Here is a 22423-nt window from a genome sequence, read left to right as displayed (position 1 = left end):
TCTGCATCTATTGAAATGATCATATAGTTTTTATCCTTTCTCTTATTTATGTATCACATTGATTAATCTGTGAAAACTGAACCACCCTTGCATTCCAGGAATAAATCTCACTTGACTGTGGTGAATGATTTTTTAAATGTATTGTTGGATTTGGCTTGCCAGTATTATATCGAGGATTTCTGCATGTGTGTTTATTAGACATATTGGCCTGTAATTCTCTTCTTTTGTAGCGTATTTACTTGGTTTTGGTATCAGTTTAACACTGGCTGCATAGAACGTATTTGGAAGCTTTCCTTCCTTTCTATATATATATATATATATATATATATATATATATATATATTTGGAATAGTTTGAGATGAGTCAGTACTAACTCTTCTTTAAATGTTTGGTAGAATTTACCTGTGAAACCATCTGGTCCTGGAATTTGCTGGGAGTCTTTTGATTACTGATTCAATTTCACTGCTTATAATCAATCTGTTCAAATTTTCTATTTCTTCCCAATTCAGTTTTGGGAAGTTATAGGTTTCTAGGAATTGATGTATCTCTTCTAGGTTGTTCAATTGGTGGGCATATAATTTTTCATTATCTTGTCTTATAATGCTTTGTATTTTCTGAAGTATAAGTTGTTATTTCTCCTCTTTGATTTCTGATTTTGTTTGAGTCCTCTCTCTCTCTTTTGATGAGAATACTGGCTAAAGTATTCTCAATTTTGTTGATCTCAAAGAACCAGCTCCTGGTTACACTGATCTATTCTGTTATTTTAGATTCTATTTTATTTCTTCTCTAATGTTTATTATTAATCTTTCCTTCTACTGGTTGGGTTTGGTTTTATTCTTTCTAGTTCCTTTAGATGTAAGGTTAGATTATTTATGTGAGATTTTTCTTGCTTCTTGAGGTAGGCCTATATTGCTATAAACTTCTTAGAACAGCTTTTGCTGAATCCCAAAGATTTTGGAAAATTGTGTTTTCATATTCATTTGTCTCCATATAATTAGAAAACATTTTTTTTTTTTTATTTTAGAGAGGGAGAGTGAGTGAGCAGGCTGGGAGAGGGGCAGAGGCAGAGAGGGAGAATCCCAAGCAGGCTTCCTGCTCAGCATGAAGTCTGATGCAGGGCTCGATCCCACAACCTGATCTGAAATCAAGAACTGGATGTTTAACTGACCAAGCCATCCAGATGCCCCTGTATCCATATATTTTTTTGATTTCCTTTTTGATTTCTTGGCTGACCCATTCATTGTTTAGTAGCATGTTATTTAAGTTCCATGTATTTGTGTTCTTTCCAGATTTTTTTCTTGAGGGTGCTTTCTAGTTTCATAGCATTGTGGTTGGAAAAAATGCATGGTATGACTTCAATCTTTTTAATTTGTTGAGATTTGTTTTGTGGCCCAATATGTGATCTATTTTGGAGAATGTTCCACGTACACTCAAAAGAACATGTATTCTGTTGTTTTAGAATGTGATGTTCTGAATATATCTGTTAGATCCATCTGGGCCAATGTGTCATTCAAAGTCACTGTGTTTTTGTTGATTTTCTGTTTGGATGATCTACCACTGATATAAATTGGGTGTTCAGGTCCCCTACTATTATTGTATTACTATTGATTACTTTGTTACCAGCAGCTTTATGTATTTAGGTGCTGAATACCCATAGTTGTTATATCTTCTTGCTGGATTTTCCCTTTGATGATTACATAGTGTCCTTCTTTGACTCTTGTTACAATCTTTAAATTTTTTTTTTCAATGTTTTATTTATTTTTGGGACAGAGAGAGACAGAGCATGAACGGGGGAGGGGCAGAGAGAGAGGGAGACACAGAATGGGAAACAGGCTCCAGGCTCTGAGCCATCAGCCCAGAGCCCGACGCGGGGCTCGAACTCCCGGACCGCGAGATCGTGACCTGGCTGAAGTCGGACGCCTAACCGACTGCACCACCCAGGCGCCCCACAATCTTTGTTTTAAAGTCTATTTTCTTCTGATATATGTATTGCTATCTCAGCTTTTTTCACTTAAATTTACATGATAAATGTTTTCTCATTCCTTCACTTTCAATGTGCATGTGTCTTTAGGTCTGAAACAAGTCTCTTGTAGGCAGCATACAGATGGGTCTTGCTTTTTCATCCATTCTTTTACCCTTGGAGCATTTACATTCAAAGTAATAATTGATGCTATTTTGTTACTTGTTTTATGGTTGATTCTGTAGTTCTTCTTTGTTCCTTTCTTCTCTTGTTCTCTTCCCTGATGGTTTGCTAGCTTTCTTTAGTAATATACCTGGATTCTGTTTTCTTTCTTTCTTTTTTTTTTTTTTTTTGCATATCTCTTACTGATTTTTTATTTGTGGTTACCATTAGTTTTGTATGTAAATCTTATGTATATAACAGCCTATATTAAATTGATGGTTGCTTAATTTTGAACCCATTCTTTACTCCTCTCCCCCATTTTAGACATATGGTATCATATTTTACATTTATTTCGTGAAGTCCTTGACTGACTTTTATAGTTATACTTAATTTTATTGCTTTTGTATTTCCTACTTTTCTCACGCCTGCTTTATGGTCTTTCCTTCCCCTCAAAGACTCCCTTTTAATATCTCTTCAAGGCTGGTTTTGTGGTCATGTATTCGTTTAACTTTTATTTGTCTGGGAAACTCTTTATCTCTCCATTATGGATGATAGCCTTGCTGGGTAAAGTATAACTGACTGCTAGAATATTATTTTTATCTTTCAGCACTTGAATATATTATGCTGCTCTCTTCTGGCCTTCAAAGTGTCTGCTGAAAAATCAGTTGATAACCTTATGGGGCTTCCTTTGTATGTAACTGTTTTCTTTTCTCTTGTTGCTTTTAAAATTCTCTTGTTATCACTACTTTTTGCCATTTTAATTACTGTGTGTCTTGGTGTGGACCTCCTTGGGTTGATTTTGTTGGGGTCTTTTGTGCTTCCTGTACTTGGATTTCTGTTTCCTTCCCCAGATTCAGGAACTTTTCAGCTATTTCCTCAAATACATTTTCTGCTCCCATTTCTCTCTCTTCTCCTTTTGGGATTCCCTATTAATGTAAATGTTATCATCCTTGATGGTGTCATTGAGTTCTTTTAGTCTAATTTCAATTTCTATTATGTTTCTCTCTCTTGTTCAGCTTGATTGCTTTCCATTCTGTTCTGCAGGTCTCTGATCCATTCTTCTGCTTCCTCTAGTCTATTTATTCCAACTAGTGTATTTTTAATTTCAGCTGAGTTCTTCATCTCTGGTTGGTTTTCCATCTCTTTGTTGAGGGTATCACTGAGTCCCTCCATGTTTTTCACAAGCCCAGTGAGTATCTTTGTGACCATTACTTTAAGTTCTCTATCAGGCATTTACTTACCTCCATTTTGTTTAGCTCTCTTGCTGTGATTTTGCCCTGTGCTTTCATTTGGAACATATTTCTCTGAGCCTATTTCTACGTGTTAGGAGTCAGCTGCATCTCCTGCTCTTAAAAGTAGTGGCCTATGAAGAAGGGGCTCTGTAGTGCCCTACAGTGCAGTGTCCCTTGTTCACCAGAACCTGGTGCTTGAGGGGTATCTATTTGTGCACCCTACTGTTGTGGTTGAGCCACTTCTGCCTCCAGTCTAGTCATCTGCTTTGGCTCTCTTTGCCTGTTGTGGGTAGAGTTTCGTCCCCGTGTTTCTGGTGTGCCAGTCGAGGCTGCCTTGGGCTTGAGTTGGAGTCAGACAAGGCAACTGACAGAGATACTGTAGTACAAAACTGCTGGACATTTTCTCTGTGTTGTCCTCTGAGAAGCTTTGGCTGGTGGATGGGCCCTTGTTGTCAGACTACATGTCTGCCCCCAGCACACTGCTAGGGCCACAGTTGGACTGGTGTATGTGCTTATTTTCCAGTCTCCCCTGGGTAGGGGTCACTTTGGAGTGGTGCTGGTCTCTGTCATGACTGCATGTATCCTTTCAGGCCGGTAGCGCTGCTTTAGGTGGGTTCCTGTCAATACTGTATTGGAGGAGAATGCAGGGGCAGTTCATGTGGTGTTAGCAAGGTTTGTGCAGGTCTGCTGTGGGAGACAATCTAGAGCTAATGTCTGGTTAGAGGGCTGTGTTTGGAGGAGGATGTGGGGGTGGGGCACACCATTAGTAAGTTATGTAGTGAGTGTTGGCACTATACTGTTTCCCACAGGTGTCCATGTGTCTAGGCTGGGAGGTGGGGAAAGGAAACGGCACCCACCAACTCTTTTATTCTCGGAGAAGTCTCCCAAAGATCTCTGCCCCTCTAGCACATGCTCTGAGATGAGTAAACAAATCTCCCTCCTGTATACCCCGTGCGTTTTTCATTTTTTTTTTCAACGTTTATTTATTTTTGGGAGAGAGACAGAGCATGAACGGGGGAGGGGCAGAGAGAGAGGGAGACACAGAATCGGAAACAGGCTCCAGGCTCTGAGCCATCAGGCCAGAGCCCGACGCGGGGCTCGAACTCCCGGACCGCGAGATCGTGACCTGGCTGAAGTCGGACGCTTAACCGACTGCACCACCCAGGCGCCCCGCCCGTGCGTTTTTCAAACTGGTACTTTTATGCTGTATCTCAGTGAGGCTCTTGTGCTGTCTCTTTCAGGGTGTGGACTGAGTTTCCTGTTGCCCTCCTGGCTCTGCCAGAGTTGAGTCAACTGATTTTTAAAGTTCCAGGTATTAAGCTCTGCTGATTATAAGAATTTGCAAAATTATGCCCCTCTTGTTTTTCTGCAGCTTCTCCAGGCCTGGGGTGCTTGGTGTGAGGGTCTGGTACTCTCTCCTTTCCACATTCGTGGCATTCCTCCCTACAGCAAACAGTCCCACCCGTCTATTTAGCTCCTGACCTTGTCTCTGCCTTTCCTATCCTCTTTGATATGTCCTCTTCTCTACACTTAGCTATGGAGCATCTGTTCTGCAAATATTTGGGTTGTTTTCTGGGTTATTTACACTGATGTGGGTGTTACCTAGTTATATCCATGAGATGAGGTGATCAGAGGGTCCTCCTACTCCACTATCTTCCCTGGAAGTCTACATTGTTTAATTTTCATATGTTAAAACAATCTTGCATTTCTGGGATAAATTCTATTTGGTCATTGTGCATAATCCTTTTAATATGTTGTGGGATTCAATTTGCTAGTATTTTGTCTTAATTCTTAATAGATTCAGATCTTGGTAAAGAAAAATGATTATATATTTGGCCCCTGGAATCCTAACAATTGCCTTCTTGAGAAACTTTGTCTCATACACCCCTGTCCTCAAACCACTCCTATGTAATCCTGTAACACAGCAAGTAGCATTTATCCCATTATATTTCTGCTGTCTCTTTACCTGTTTGTCACTTTCTGCTTCTTGAGAACAGACTATATTTCCCATTGTATCCTAGTATCTAGTACAATCTTTGACTAGTATAACTTGACACTTCTGGGAAGCAGATAGCCATCAGATCCTTAAAAAAACATGAACAAAGATGGAAAGGAGATTTTTTAACAAAGACTGATTATAAGAGAGTGTCTGAGACATAGAGGAATACTGTTAGGAAGGTTAAAATATCAAGTGAGTTAAGATATGAATAAATATTTGGCACAAGAATAGACATTCAGATCAATGGAACAGAATAGAGAACCCAGAAATGGACCCACAAACGTATGGCCAACTCATCTTTGACAAAGCAGGAAAGAACATCCAATGGAATAAAGATAGTCTCTTCAGCAAGTGGTGCTGCGACAGCGACATGCAGAAGAATGAACCTGGACCACTTTCTTACACCATATACAAAATAAATTCAAAATGGATGAAAGAACTAAATGTAAGACAGGAAGCCATCAAAATCCTCGAGGAGAAAGCAGGCAAAAACCTCTTTGATCTTGGCTGCAGCAACTTCTTACTCAACACATCTCTGGAGGCAAGGGAAACAAAAGTAAAAATGAACTACTGGGACCTCATCAAAATAAAAAGCTTCTGTACAGCGAAGGAAACAATCAGCAAAACTAAAATGGGAGAAGATATTTGCAAAGGACATATCAGATAAATGGAACATCTATAAGGAACTTATCAAACTCAACACCCAAAAAAATAATCCAGTGAAGAAATGGGCAAAAGACATGAATAGACACTTCTCCAAGGAAGACATCCAGATGGCCAACTGACACATGAAAAAATGCTCAACATCACTCATCATCAGGGAAATACAAATCAAAACCACAATGAGATACCACCTCACCCCTGTCAGAACAGCTAACTTTAACAACTCAGGCAACAACAGATGTTGGCGAGGATGCGGAGAAAGAGGATCTCTTTTGCATTGTTGGTGGGAATGCAAGCTGGTGCAGCCACTCTGGAAAACAGTATTGAGGTTCCTCAAAAAACTAAAAATAGAACTACCCTATGACCCAGTAATTGCTCTACTAGGCATTTATCCACAGGATAAGGTGTGCTGTTTTGAAGGGACACATGCACCCCCATGTTTATAGCAGCACTATCAACAATAGCCAAAGTATGGAAAGAGCCCAAACGTCCATCAATGGATGAATGGATAAAGAACATGTGGTATATATATACAATGGAGTATTACTCGGCAATCAAAAAGAATGAAATCTTGTCATTTGCAACTACGTGGATGGAACTGGAGGGTATTATGGTAAGTGAAATTAGAGAAAGACAAAAATCATATGCCTTCACTCATATGAGGACTTTAAGAGACAAAACAGATGAACATAAGGGAAGAGAAACAAAAATATAAAAACAGGGAGGGGGACAAAACAGAAGAGACTCAAAAATATGGAGAATAAACTGAGGGTTGCTGGAGAGGTTGTGGGAGGGGGGATGGTCTAAATGGGTAAGGGGCACTAAGGAATCTACTCCTGAAATCTTTGTTTCACTATATGCTGACTAATTTGGATGTAAATTTTAAAAAATAAAAAATAAAATAAAAAAAATATTAAAAAAAAGATATGAATAAATATTGACAAGATGTAAATTTTAATCCGGGTGCCTGGGTGGCTCAATCAATTTAGCCTCTGACTCCTGATTTCGGTTCAGGTCATGATCTCATGGTTCATGGGTTTGAGCCCTGCGTTGGGCTCTGTGCTGATAGCGTGGAGCCTGCTTTGGATTCTCTTTCTCTATCCCTCTCTCTCTGCCTCTCCCCTGCTCACTTTCTCTCTCTCTCAAAATAAGTAAACTTCAAAAACTTATAAAAAAGATGTAAATTTTACTTGGCTATATTCAGAATGAAAAATCTATCACAATTTTTAAATCTGATCTGCTGGGATTATTTTAATGATAATCATCCTGAGTGATGACAAAGAGCAGAATCCCTCAGCTCTTAAGTTGCTTCTGTCTTTTCTATCAAATAGAGTTTTCTTTTCTCTAGAAAGAGGAGACTAAATATTGGTAAGAGATGACAGAAGTCAAAAGGCTTCGAATGGGTTATTTCCAGTCCCAGACATATTACATCTCAAGTAAGGAAAAAATTTACACATAAGATCACAAAACCACTGACAATTTTTTTTTTTTAAGAATTCAAGGAAGGTACTCTCTGTTCTTGCTAAATGTCTAACTTGTCACTTAAGACCGCATCATAATTTAAGTATCAATTTCTTCAAAAAAACATGCCCTGAGATTTCTAGGCTGGATCTGATCCTCTTCTCTGAACAATCTGAGCAATTTGTGCAAATCATTATGACTTCATCTAACTCTTATTGTAATAAATTGTATATGAGTCTTACTAAAATTTGATACTTACTCCTTAAGTGATGAGTAGCTAATGTAGTTGAAGAGAGGGAGAATTAAGTTTCAAGCACAGGAGATGGCATGAGGAAAGGCAAAAAGGTAAGACTGATTTTGAGGTTACAAGAAGATTATCTTTGCTGAAGTCTAAAGTAAAAGGCAGAGAATGGCAAGGGGTAAAACTGGAGTGGTAGTCAGGAGCCAGTTCATTGCAGTTCTTGTACATCATGTTATAGAATCTGGTTTCTGCGCGGTAGCTAGTGGTTGTCAGAAAATCTTTTTCTGGGGCGTCTGGGTGGCTCAGTTGGTTGAGCGTCCGACTTCAGCTCAGGTCATGACCTCACAGTTTGTGAGTTCGAGCCCCGCATCAGGCTCTGCGCTAACTGCTTGCTTAAAGCCTGGAGCCTGCTTCAGATTCTGTGTCTCCTTCTCTCTCTGCCCCTCCCCTGCTCACGCTTTGTCTCACTCTGTTTCTCAAAAATAAATCAATGTAAAAAAATTAAAAAAAAATCTTTTCCTTTTGAACTAACAACATTATCAAAAGAAAGAAAGCTAGTCAGGATGAGTAAGGGTTGGATGGGCTAGGTCCTAACTATTTGGCCTTTTGCCATCTCTCATTTATAGTCTCCTAAGTGGTGAGTCGCAATGTATGGTGTGCTAATTGCCAACATCAGAATTATCTGAAGTGCCTTATAAAAAATGTAGATTCAGGGGCTGACAACAAAGACCAGCTCAGAATCAGAAGCTGGGGTTTCCATAAGCTCCCCAGGTAATTCTCATGTACATTAAAATTTTAAAGCCAAACACTCTAAGACAACTGGCCCATGATCTTCAAAAATGCCAGGGCTATGAATGAGAAAGAAAAGCTGAGGGGCTGTTCCAAATTGAAAGAGAATAAAGGTATGTGACCTTTAAATGCAATTTGTGATCCTGAATCAGGGAGAATTTTTGCTTTAAAGGATGTTACTGCTACATTTGGCAAAATTTAACTGTAATATATAAAATAGTATTGCATCAAAATTGAATTTCTTGATTTTAATGTAAGACACCGTTCTTGTTCTTGGAAAATATGTATTGAAATTGTTTAGGAATAAACATGTCTACAAAAAATGGGTTGGGGAAATATAGTTAGGTAGATATAGTTCTTCATACTATTCTTGAAATTATTTTGAAATTAAAAGTTAAAAAAAATGGGCGCCTCGATGGTGTAGGCAGTTAAGTGTCTGACTTTGGCTCAGGTCATGATCTCACAGTTTGTGAGTTCAAACCCTGCATTGGGCTCTGCACTGACAGTGCGGAGCCTGCTTGGGATTCTCTCTCCCTCTCTCGCTGCCCCTCCCCGACTTGTGCTCTCTCTCTCTCTCAAAATAAATAGATACACTTTAAAAAAAATTAAAAAGAGAAAGCCTAGGGGCACCTGGGTGGCTCAGTCGGTTGGGCATCCGACTTCGGCTCAGGTCATGATCTCACAGTCTGTGAGTTCGAGCCCTGCGTCGGGCTCTGTGCTGACAGCTCAGAGCCTGGAGCCTGCTTCGGATTCTGTGTCTCCCTCTCTCTCTGCTCCTCCCCTGCTCATGCTCTCTCTCTGTCTCAAAAAAAAAAAAAGAAAAAAAAATTTAAAACAATTTAAAAAAAAAGAAAGCCAAAAAAAAATTTAAGTCTTAGGACTGTGCCAACTTCAACCACTATTAGGAAACTGGTATTACTGAAAGGCTTTACGTACTAGTTTTACATCATCTGATTGGTGTTTTTGATAGCTCACTTTTATGGTAGCAAGAAAGACGGAATTAGGATGACAATATTGGTGGCAAGAAAGCCAATTAGAAATCTCCTTGTAAACAGGTGAGGAGTGAAAAGAATGATGACATAATAGGAGATACAGAGATTATGAGGTAAAATCAGTTGGATTCAGTGGCTGGATCTGAGGGATGGAAATGAAAGGGAAAAAAAGACTGTCATGTTTCTAGGTTAAAACGGGTGGTTCTGTATCTAATACTGTGACCAAGGTTACAGAGAATACAGGAGGAACAGCATTTAGTGTGGAATTAGATGAATTTGAATTTGGATATGTGGGACATCTCTGTGGAGATGTTTAGGAGAGAGTTAAATACAAGAGTTTAAAGCTCTGACAAGAGGTCAAATGTATATAGATATATGTCTGTATATGTACACAAATATATATATATAGCAAGTACAATGACATGACACACTTAAGATCGAGAGTTCATGAAAGGCTAAATCTAAGATGATTTAATTTAACAGGAATAAATTTAAGACCCAATAAATAAATAAATTTGGTTCAATAAACATTGAATCAAAATGCCAATTGAAGAAGTAGAAAATGGAGGAGACAACACTGAGCAGCAGCAAACTTTATACGTTTGAGTGTATATAAATGCAATTTATCAATGTTTTAGGATAGTTTCCAAAAGAACAGATGCAACCTTAGACTGCATTAATGGGAATCTAGGGTGTAGAAAGAAGCAAATGAAAGTGATGATTTGTTGTATACTCATTAACTGGCGTCTATAGTGCTGTGTTCAGTTTCAGTCAAGCTTGAACAGTGACAGAGTGACAGGAAAGAAAAACATCATGTGGTAAAGGACTTGAATCATGCTGTATTATGGATGGCTGAAAGAAATGGAAGGAAAGTTTCAAGGAAATAAATGATTGCTTAAAAAATACTTAACATCTACTATGGGGAAGAGACATTGCATTTTTCAAGGAGAATCAGGGAAAATCAGAAATACCTTTAAGGTTACTTCACTCTTCGTTTTGTGTAATTAAAGAGGTGGATGAAATTTATAGGGACACATGTTTTTAGCTTAACAGAAAAAGGATGTTCTCAATGCTATAGCTCTCAAGCAACAGAATGAACTGTACAATTGGGTGAACTACTTGTCACCAAGTGTCCTCACTCAAAGGTTGGATGAGGCTGGATACTCTAATGAATAGGTAAGACTAGAGGACTCTCAAGGTTTCTCTCTTTAGGATTCAATGTGATGGGAATGAAGAGATTAGATAATGAGATGAATATTCTTTTTGTTTTTTGAACAGATAAAATTATAAGGAATCAAATTGACATGTAATGAATTTCTACTGGCTTCCCTTACAAATTTCTTGGGCTTGAGAGAAAAATAAAAATTTGAGGTCATAATTTCTGGGAAGGCGAATTGCTTCTTGGCTATCCATTTTGAAGACAAGCTAGTTACTTACATGTAGATTTTGATCAGACACACATGGTTAAAAAGCTCACATGTAGATTCATTACTGCCTCTATTCCTATTTTACTCACCTAAACCTTGATTAGGGAATGGTCTTCTGAAATAATCAAATATACTGTCATCTGATACATCAGGGTTTGTAGCTAGAAAAGATGATAAAAGATCATTTGTAGCATGAAAATAATTTGAGTCTTTTACACTTCATATTTTTTATCTTTTTCTAAACAAAAAGGCTAGAAGATAATGTAAATAGCTTAGCTCAATTAGCACAGTTCTCAAATATTATGAATTTTTGTTACATTTTTGCTTTTTATTGTTAAAGTATAAAAAAATGTCCATACTCTTTAGGTCAGCAATTCCTTTCTAGGAATCTAGTATAAATAAATAAGAATATACACAAATATGGAGTTTTAAGGTCTTTGCTATTGTTTGTAATAGAAAAAAATGTAAGCAAAAATGTTTAACAAATACAATGGAATACTTTGCCACCACTTAGTAACATGTAAAGAAGTTTATAATATACTTCAATTTTAAATGAAAATGTAGATTGCAAAACAACATGAACATTCTGTGATTAATAGTATGTGCACAGATATAGAAAAAGATCTAAAGTAAGTATTCTAAAGTGTGCTTTTCAGTTCTAATTTTTGGTATTAAATTTTCAACAGAGGAATACATTATATATAAAAAGTGATTTGCTTGGGGGGCGTCTGGGTGGTGCAGTTGGTTGGACATCCGACTTCAGCTCAGGTCATGATCTCATTGTTCGTGAGTTCGAGCCCCGCGTTTGGCTCTGTGCTGACAGCTCAGAGCCTGGCGCCTCCTTCGGATTCTGTGTCTCCCCTCTGTGTGCCCCTCTCCCCCATTCACACTCTGTCTCTCTCTCTTTCTCTCTCTCTCAAAAACAAAGATTAGAAAAAAATAAGAAAAAAAGTGATTTGCTTGGATGATCACTATGAGAAAGAGTAGTTAATTTAAAGTTCAAATCAATTAACCACATTAGTTATAATAGAATTTTCCCCTTTCCTTGGTGTGGTTCTTATTTCCATTTCTATTTCTAGTTAGCTTGCTAGATCATAAACTAAATGGATATATATACACATGTATGTATGTGTGTATGTGTATATATATATATACATATATATATATATATACATATATACATATATATATATTTTAAGTAGGTCATCTCAAATAGAGTCAAATTCATATCCAACTTAGCAGATTCTAGCAAAAGCAAATGGTCCATAATTTTATTTCCCTCCTGGGATCATCCTCTATTAAATTATGAAATGAGAGGAACAAGATGGTTTTTAAAACAAAATCCCTATATTCTGTTTGGGGAAAAATCTCTCATATCAGAGAGATCCCTCAAGTACATGGCCCACTCACTCCAACCTTCTGTTCTTTGCGCTTTCTTGGAGCCCTGTCTAGACTACTGGCATTACACCTGTAACACTGCACTTCGTTTATTTACTTTTCTCCCCCTATTAAAGATGAGCTCCTGGGGGTAAGAAATGGTAATAGTATACTACTTAATGTCCCTAGCACCAAGCACAGTGGTAACCTCAAAGCTGTGGCACGAAAGTGTTGAATAAATGCATTAATTGGCTAGAGAGAGTACAAGCAGAACATTACCTTTCACATCAGAATTTGATGGTTTGTGTCTTTGCACTAAATGTCCTTTATCACATACCTAATGGAACACAGAACCAGAAGGAAAACAATATGTTATAAACATGAAAAGGAAGTATATTTCCTGTATCATCTTTGGTATAGTAGTTTTCAACATTTCTCATTTTATCCTCATAGGTTTAGAATGGGCAAAAATACCTCTTAAAACAGAGCCTTCTAATACCTTTCATAACACTACTTTTCTCCTGCAACAATGAGAAGAAAATATTGATATGGTTATTTTGGCACTAAAGCGAGTTAAAAATCTTTTTCACTTCACAAGAATTTATTTACAATGAGAGACAAAAAATGAATGGGTATAATCTCACTTATTTAAATAAAAATAAAGATGTAGGAAGATAATATGAAATGAGTGAAAATATATAAAACTGTATGAAAAATGTATAATTGATTACAAAACTGTGCTTATATAAAAAAGACGAAAAATATTTTGTAGAAGTCCATAGTAAGGAAGAGCATACACATATTGTTTTCTACCTTGAAAAAGGAGTTGCCAATAATGACCAGGTACACTAAATGAGACACAAAACACTACAGAATTGTAACAGCTAATCTTGAATAGTCTACAAATCATGTAACCATGAAAACACTTTAAACTTTTGTTTAAAAAGTTTCCAAACTTTTGTTTCTACATCTGTGGTATGTGGATATTATAAAGAGCTTTCTGAACGGGCATTAGAAAGGGGAAAAAAAACCTGAGGACATCAATATTTTTTTGCCAATGTGTTATCCATATCAACTCATGATGAAAAGTGGACTATGGAGTAGTTAAAAACTAAAATCCCCCTTTTTTGTAGATAAAATTGGCAGCAAAAAAAAATTTATAGAATCATAAAAATGAGAGGCAAGTATAAAAATAAAAACTTGATTACTGAAGGCAGAGAGAAAGGAAATATTCTAGAAAAAATTACACAAAGTTAAAAGCAATACTATATAATCAGAATTTGGAGAGACAAGAAGTGAAATTAGGCTAGAGAAATTCACTTGTGGTAAGACTTGATTCGATGAACTCCATGTTATTTTTAGCCCTCTTCCCTTCGTTGAAATGATGCTATAAGCCATTATAAACTATTCCATTCATCCTATAGAAAATCACCAGGCCAGTGTCCTTCCTTATGAACATGATCTCCCAATTCTAACCACAGTAATCTATAATTGTTTGTTTTTGCTTAAGTCTTCTGAATCAATTATTGAGAATGTCCAGGTACGAAATATAGTTACCTAAAATACTTTAAAAATAACTTACAAATATTGTTTTCAGGATGTATGGATATCTTACAAACAATTAAGAAATAATTCAGAGCATGAATTTAGGTTGTCCTTAGGCATTAAACTCAGTTAAGATGACACTGTTCACTCTTTTTGCCAAAGACTGTTAAAATAAATTTCAAGATCAATGGCTAAGAACTCCTATTAGTTTATAAGAGCACTTATGTATGCAGCTTTTCAGATAACCAAATGATGATTGTTTTCCATCTGGAAAATCCAACATTAAATACAGATTATGATTTCATAACAATTTTGAAGCTCTAATCAACCAAGGGGAAAATACATAAATATTTTAATGTAAAGGAATTTACTATATTTTGCCTGAAATATAGCTTGGGTAGAGGAGAAAAGCCACTATGTGGAGATGTTTATGAAGAGTAAATATGTGTCTGACAAAATCTGCATACAAAACAATAAAAAAACAGTCTCCCAAACAAAATCCACTTCGGTTATTGGGTTCTGCAAATGACTTAACACATTGAGATCGATTAGAGAGTTTACCAAACACTTTTTTATAATCTTGGCCCTCTCCCAAGCATACTCACATTGCTTAGATTGCACAATTTACAAACAAGAAATCAGATACCAATATAAAAATATGCGATATTACATAACAATGTGCTTTAAAGACTAGAATTAAAAATTTATGAGGAATACACACAAATGAGTGCGTGCATCCTGATAAAATCTGAATAACTGCTGTGGACTAGATCAACATCAGTTTTATGGTGTCGATATAGTATGATACATGCAAGATGTTAACAATGGAGAAGTCAAGGATGCAGCAGAGCTCCTACACATATTTCAAATAAAAAGTTCTTAAAAACTATCTGTTTTTGTCTGATTCTCCCCCAAGGCAAAATTTCTGACCTGTCTCTGGAGCTGGGGGTGGGGACAATGGCACTCTTCTCTCAGTGACACCCACTTTAGGAGCTGAGCTGTACGTGGAAAGAGGGCAGCAGTCTCAGGTCTTCTCTATTTGCCTCTAGTGTGATGTCACCATTTCACAAGCTAAGGTAAGGGTGATTAGGGCCAAAATATTCTGGGTAATGTGGCACCCCAGGCAGAATCTCTGTCTCCTGAATGGAGCGTGGGTAGAAGAAGGGAGCCCCCACCTCTTGGCTGCACTCACTCCGAACTTAGCCCCAGCAACAGGTAGCTGGAGGCGGGATAAGAACTGATGCCCCACCCCTTTTTGGAAGACAGCCCTCTGGCTGGCACGAGTGGAGAGAGGGGGTTCTGTGTTCGTGGCTGTGCTGGTCTGGGGTGGAGATTCAGTCTCACTGAACTGGGAGGGGGAGGAAGGAATCTTGCTTCAAATGCCACAAGCTCTTACTGTTTTCTTTTTACCAAATTTTAGGAAATTTTCACAAATAGATGTTTTTCATTTGCTATCTGCCCTTAGGGCAATGGTTGTGTTGTTTGTTTTTAGTATCACCAATTTTTGTTAGGTGAATGAATTTGCAGAGCTTCTCATGCTGTTATGGTAGAAGTCAATCTCTCAGCACCATCTACTCTTACACTCTTGTATTGCCATTTAATTTTTCTTAATTTATCTCTTCTAGTTATCCTAGATGTATCTTTGTAAGATACCTCAAATACTTTTCAGAGTAAAGTAAGTAAAAGTGAAATTTATAGCACCTATTAATAAAATCCACTTCTCATCTGTCAAGGTTCTCTTATATTTTTATAAACAGCAAATAACATAAGCAAAGTTTTAATCACTAACATTTCCCAGGGCAAAAATTTGGGGATAGAAAGTGTAACAGGAAACAACTTGCCATTCTCTTGCAACCATTTTTTCAAAAACTGTTAAAAACCAGGTCAGTGAATACCTCTGGTTCTTCTCTGGTGTTTTGATTACTTGCTATGGTAGAATTTCTTTCCTTCTTTGTTTTCAAGTGTTTTTTCTTTTTTAGCTAAGTAAAAGAATCATACTTGAAATCAATATTTAATCAACACACCAAAGACAGTATATATGTGGACATAAAGCTATCTTGAGACTTCCACTTCTAGGAAGATAAAGTACTTCTTCTATCCCTCCCACTAAGTACAACTGAAAATCCTGGGTATTCTACACAAAATAAGCATAAGAGGCCCTAAAAAGCAGAAAGAAGAAGGTAGTCTGGTGAGGGACTTCAGGAGCAGAGGACAGAAGAATAGTGAGTAATTCCTGTGTTTTGTTTTTACTTACATATCCCAGCTTTAGAGCCAGAGAAGCCATCAACCCAGAAGTGCCAATGAGTGAAGAAATAATGGATGAAAATTTGATGAAACTTCCCAAATGTGATGAAAGATATGATGTAAACATCCAAGAAGCTCAATGAGCTCCAAGTAAGATGAACTCAAAAACCCACAATGAAACACATTGTAATTAAGAGAAAGAATCTTGAAAGTAGCAAGAGAAAAAAATTGTTACGTGGAAGAATCCTCAATAAGATTATTAGCAGATTTCTCATCAGAAACTGGAGGCCAGAAGACCATAAACCAATACATTCAAAGTGCTTTTAAAAAGTGGCATTATTGTCCTTCAAAAGTTAGGAAGAAATTAAGACATTCCCAGATAAACAAAAGCTGAAAGAGTTCATGACCACTAGACACATCCTGTAAGAAATGCTCAAGAGAGTCCTACACGGTGAAAAGACACCGGAAACTAACTTGAATCTGTAGGGAGAAATAAAGATCTGAACACAGGCAATTATAAAAGCTAGCATATCACTGTAGCAATGGTTTTAAAGAGCACTTTTTGTTTTCCAATACATTTAAAGAAAAACAAAGCAGTTAATAATACAGTTTCATCCTGTTGTGATCAGAGAAGATACTCTGTAAGACAGCTAGCTTTTAAAATCTTACTTATTAAGACTTACTTATTACGACTCACTATTAACAATATATTATATATAATATATTATAATATATGTTATAATTTATATTATATATTATATATATTATATGTATTATATATATTATATATTATATTATATATATTATATATATATTTATATTTATATATTTATATATAAATGTATTTATATATAAATTTATTTTATATATTTATATATAAATTTATATATATTTATATATAAATTTATTTTATATATTTATATATAAATTTATATAAATATATAATTTATATTTATATAAATATTTTTATAAATATAAATATATATAATATATAATATATAATATAATATATAAATATAAAATAATATAATAATATGTATAATATATAATATAATAAAATAATAAAATAAAAAATATATAAATATATAAATATAAATATATTTAATATATATTTATATATATTATAGATAATATATATTAATATAATATATAATATGTATATAATATATGTAATATATAATATATAATATATAATATATATTATATATTAATAATTATATATATATAACAATTAACAATTATATATAACAAATATAGATAAAATGGACAAATTCCTAGAAACACAAAACCTACCAAGAGTATATCACAAAGAAATAGAAAATATGAACAGACCTATAACTGATAATGAATCAGCAATAAAAAAATCTCCCAACCACAAACTGTAGACGTGATGGCTTCACAGGAGAATTCTACCAAACATTTAAAGAACTAACATCAGTACTTCTCAAACCTTTCTAAAAAACTCAAGAGTAGGGAACACTTCCTAACTCATTCTATGAGGCCAGCATTATCCTGATACCCAAAGCCAGACAGACACTACAAGAACAAAAAAATTTATAGATCAGCATGTCTTATGAACATTAATGCAAAAAATCCTCAACAAAATACTAGCAAATAAAAATCAGCAGCATATTAAAAGGATTGTACACAATGACCAAATAGGATTTATTCCTGGAATGTAAGGATGGTTCAACATAACCAATTGATCAGAATGTAAGGATGGTTCAAACGTAAAAAACTAATGAACGTAAAACACCACGTCAACATAATAAAGGAAAAGACCTCACATGAACATCTCAATTGATGCAGAAAAGGCATCTGACAAAATTCAACACCTTTTCATGATTAAAAAACCCAACAGACAAGGCATAGAAGGAAACCACCTCAACACAATAAAAAAAACTATAGCTGACATGTTTGATGGTGAAATGCTGAAAGCATTTCCTTTAAGATCAGGAACAAGTAAGGATGTCTGTTTTCATCACTTCTATTCAACACAATACTGGAAATTATAGCCAGAGCAACTAAGCACAAAAACGAAATAGAAGGTATCCAAATGGGAAAGAAGTAAAATGATCTCTGTAGATGATATGATCTTATATTTTAAAAACTCTAAAGAGTCCACAAAAAAATCTGTTTGAACTAATAAATTAAGTCAGCAATACAGAAAGATACAAAGTTACCACACAAAAATCAACTGCATTTTTATACACAATTAGAGAACTTGAAAAGGAAATTACAAAAGCAATTCCATGTACAATAGCATCAAAAAGAATAAAATACTTAGGAATTAACCAAGAAGGTGAAAGAAAACTTCATCTTCTTGTACAAAAAAACTACGGTGACTACAAAACATTGTTGAAAGGAATTAAAGAAGACATAAGTACATGAAAGCATATCTCTTATTCATGAAATGTAAGTCCTAATATTATTAAAATATCAATATTACCCAAAGCAATCTATGGATTCAATGCAATCCCTATCAAAATCCCAATGACTTTTTTTTTTTTTGCAGAAATAGAAAAATCCATCCCAATATTCAAAGGATCCCAAATAGCCAAAATAATCTGGGGGGGGGGGGGTAGCAGTGGGGAAGGAACAAAATTGGAGGGTTCATACTTTGATTTCAAAATTTACTACAAAGCTACAGTAATCAAAACAGTGTGGCATTGGCATAAAGATAGCCATATAGACCAAAGAAAAAGAATACAGAGCCAATAAAGAAATCCTTGCATACAGTCAAATGATTTTTGACAGGGGTGTCAAGACCATTCAATGGGTGAAGGGCAGTCTTTTTAACACATGGTGCTCAGAAAATTGTATCTCCACTTGCAAAAGAATGGGGCCTTTACCTTATACCAAACACAAAAATTAACTCAAAATAGATCAAGGACCTAAATCTAAGACCCAAAAGGATAACACTCTTAGAAGAAAACAGGACAAAACTTCACAACACTGGATTTGGCAATGACTTATTGGATATGATACTAAAGGCTAAAAGCCAACAAGGGCAGTACTGAGGTCTTCAGCCCAACAGCTTTTGAAGAACAGCTTTTGAATTTTGTCAACAATCATGTAAGTGAGCTTAATAGTGGATATTTTCTCAGTCAAGTCTTCAGATGAGACCACCTGACCATCACCTTCATTGCAGCCTTTTGAGAGACCTCAGACAGAAGCACATAGTGAAGCCACTCCTGAGTCCCTGTTTCATGGAAATGGCATGAAAATAAGTATCTGTTGTTTTGGGCAACTGCTTGGGGAAATTTGTTGCTCAGCAATAGAAAACTAATACAACATCCATCTTACTCCATTTCAGCTGCTATAACAAAATACCACAGACTGTGTGGCTAAAAAGAACAGGAATTTATTCCTCCTGGTTCTTCAGGCTGGAAGGTAGAGGTCAATGTGCCAGTATGGTCAGGTGAGCACTCTCTTTTGAGCTGCCAACTTCTCGTTTGTATCCTCATAAGGTAGAAGGGGCTAGGCATCTCTCTGGAGCTCTTTAATAAGGCACTAATCCAGAGGGCTCTGCCCCATGACCTAATCACTTCCCAAAGGGCCCACCTTCCAGTACCATCATATTGGGCATTATAATTTCAACATATGAGTTTGGGGAAGATAGAATTATTCAGACATAGCATTCTGTCCCTGAGCCCTCCAAATTCAGGTCCTTCTCACATGCAAAATACATTTATTCCATCTCATTCCATTCCAACAAGTTAAAGGTTTCCAAAATACAGTGATGGGACAGACAGAGGACAGACATTCCCAAAGGGAGAAACAGAAAAGGATGGAGTGCTGGGTTGCCAGTAAGGACATAGAAAAATCTAGCAAGGCAAATTCAACAAGATCTTAAAGCTCAAGAATAATCCTCTCTGGTTCAATGGACTGCCTTTTGGACCTACTGGAGTGGCAACATCACCCATACGGCTTGGCAGGGTGCTGCTAATGCCTGGCTCTCTGCTAGGGCACTGCCCACAATGTAGGTCATGGCTCGAGGCAGCTTGCCTTCATGGCCTCTGTTAGAGGCTGTTTATCCTGTTGAAATCCAGGTGGTGGTGGCCCTGATGATCTCTTAGTTACCTCTGAGGCCATTTTTCCCCCTTGTCTTGAAGAAGAGTGCATGTTCACAAATAGATGTATGGTACCGTACTGTAAAATTCAAGCAGTCTGATGGCCTTCCTTCATTCTGTCCTGTCTCCAACCCCTTCAGTTCAAGCTGGCAGTCTTCCTGATGGAGTGGTTGATTAGTTCTGTGGTTCATACCCACACTAATCTCCTTATCATACAGTTGATCCCCCACACTCTTACTCTTCTTTTCTGAACACACGTTCCTATTGTTTTGTAACATGGGTAGGCTGAGAATTTTTTAAATCTTCACCTTCTGGTTCCTTTTCGCTTAACAATTCCTTCTTCATTTCTCTCTCCTTGTTTTTTACTATAAGCAGTCAGGAGGAATCAAGCTGCTCTTCAACACTTTACAAAGAAACTTTTTCAGCTAAATTTCCAATTTTATCACTCACAAGTTCTACCTTCCATGAAACGCTATAGAACACAAACTCAATACAGCCAAATCCTTTACCATTTTATAGTAAGGATTAAATTTTCTCTATTGGTCAGTAACATGTTCGTTTCTGTCTGCGATCTCATGAAAATCACCCTTAATATTCAGATTCCTACCAACGTCCTATACACAATTAGTTGTGTGTCTTTAAGATGGAAACTTGCTCTACAGCTCCCCTTTTTTCTTTCTGAGTCCTTACCAGAATCATCTTGAGAAGTCCCTTCATGGCAATATCAGCATTTTCTAACATGCACTTCAAAACTCTGCCAGACTCTACCAGTTATCCAGTTCCAAAGCCACTTCCACAGTTTTAGGTATTAGTTACAATAGCACCCCACACTCGGTACTAAGAGAGTAGTGTCTTAGTTTGTCTTAGTCACTTCCTAACACCATCACATTGATGGTTAGGGTTTCAACATGTGTAGTATTTGGTGGGGACATAAGCAGTCCATAACACCACCTGAACTTCCTTCTCCTCCTCCCACTCTATATTCCTCCTTAGGCACTTATCACATATTAGGCACATCATATATTTTACTTATCATTATTTTTTATTTCCACCCACTAGAATATAAGCTATGATAGAGAAGGATTTTTGTCTCATTTTTTGTTCACTGCTCTATCCCCAGCACACAGTTGAAGCTCAATATATAGTTGTTAAATAAATGAATAAATGAACACTGGATTTGCAGGCATGTGATGTATGTTATGGTACCAACTCTCATTAGCAAGTGGTTAATTTGTATTAACAAGTTGTTAACAAGTGGCTTTTGAGAAGTAATCTCTCTGGATCTTTAAAGTAAGAGTGTTAAAAATCCTAAGGTTAGAAAATTCTATGATTTAAAGATATGTTACATAATCAGAAAATAACAATTACTGTTACACAATAATTACACAGCTGCAAGCATTTTTTTTTGCCTGATTATTAGTCATAATGAGAAGAGTACCTATTTAGTATATCCATACCATAGGCAGAAATTTTCAATCATACCTGAGAAGCTAATTTGAGAAGGTAAGTCTGAGACTCATTGGATTCTGAACTGTCAGAGCCTCGGCTACTAAAAAAAAAAAAACTTTGATATAGTAATTATTTTAATTATTATATTTATAATTATATTTTATATTTACAAGTAACTTATTAATTATATATTATAAATATTAAAACAATAATATTTTGGTGGCATTTTAAAATTTCAACTGTTATTTTTATTAAACTGTTATCTTATTGGAACTGTAGAAATGGTTCTAATTATAAGAATGTTTACAGGGGCACCTGGGTGGCTCAGTTGGTTAAGCGTCTGGCTTCCACTCAGGTCATGATCTCATGGTTCGTGAGTTCAAGCCCTGCGTCGGGGCTCTGTGCTGACAGCTCAGAGCCTGAGCCTGCTTTGGATTCTGTGTCTCCCTCTCTTTCTGCCCCTCCCACTCACGCTCTGTCTCTGTCTCTCTCCCTCTCTCCTCTACCTATAGGTGGAATTTTCAGTTGAGACTGATAATTTTATATCCTACAGTTATTATTAAGGGCATAGTAAAACACAAGTTATATTACATCCACTATCTTGAGTTACCTAGACTCTAGATCCAATGCAATTTCTTTCAGAGAAGTATCTGAATCCTCAAGGACTTTTTCCAAATTTATATGTTTTTCCATCTCTTCCAATTCTTTCAGGCACTGATAGTACTAGGGGAAAATGATAAATTAATTATAAATTAACTTTATTTCCTAATGAAACTAATTGAATATTTATAGATACCTGGCACAGCAAC

General features: G+C 36.2%; 1 protein-coding gene across 7 annotated transcripts in view; it reads right to left on the bottom strand.

Annotated features, from left to right (window-relative positions):
* Positions 1 to 22423, bottom strand: part of AGBL3 (AGBL carboxypeptidase 3) — a 75150-nt gene that overhangs the window by 19343 nt on the left and 33384 nt on the right. For 5 of the 7 annotated variants that reach the window (XM_043589567.1, XM_043589563.1, XM_043589565.1 and 2 more), the window contains 5 exons: positions 22225 to 22337; positions 21648 to 21714; positions 15744 to 15827; positions 12583 to 12640; positions 11016 to 11087 (listed from right to left, as the gene is read on the bottom strand). In XM_043589567.1, coding sequence (XP_043445502.1) covers positions 11016 to 11087; positions 12583 to 12640; positions 15744 to 15827; positions 21648 to 21714; positions 22225 to 22337 — 394 coding nt within the window. The remainder of the gene's footprint in view (positions 1 to 11015; positions 11088 to 12582; positions 12641 to 15743; positions 15828 to 21647; positions 21715 to 22224; positions 22338 to 22423) is intronic. The other 2 variants (XM_043589566.1, XM_043589568.1) reach the window with 1 other exon arrangement.

This window comes from Prionailurus bengalensis, chromosome A2 (genome assembly GCF_016509475.1).
Source record: "Prionailurus bengalensis isolate Pbe53 chromosome A2, Fcat_Pben_1.1_paternal_pri, whole genome shotgun sequence".
NCBI lineage: Eukaryota > Metazoa > Chordata > Mammalia > Carnivora > Felidae > Prionailurus > Prionailurus bengalensis.
Note: the sequence above shows the minus strand (reverse complement) of the source record. Positions and strands in the feature narration are given on the sequence as shown.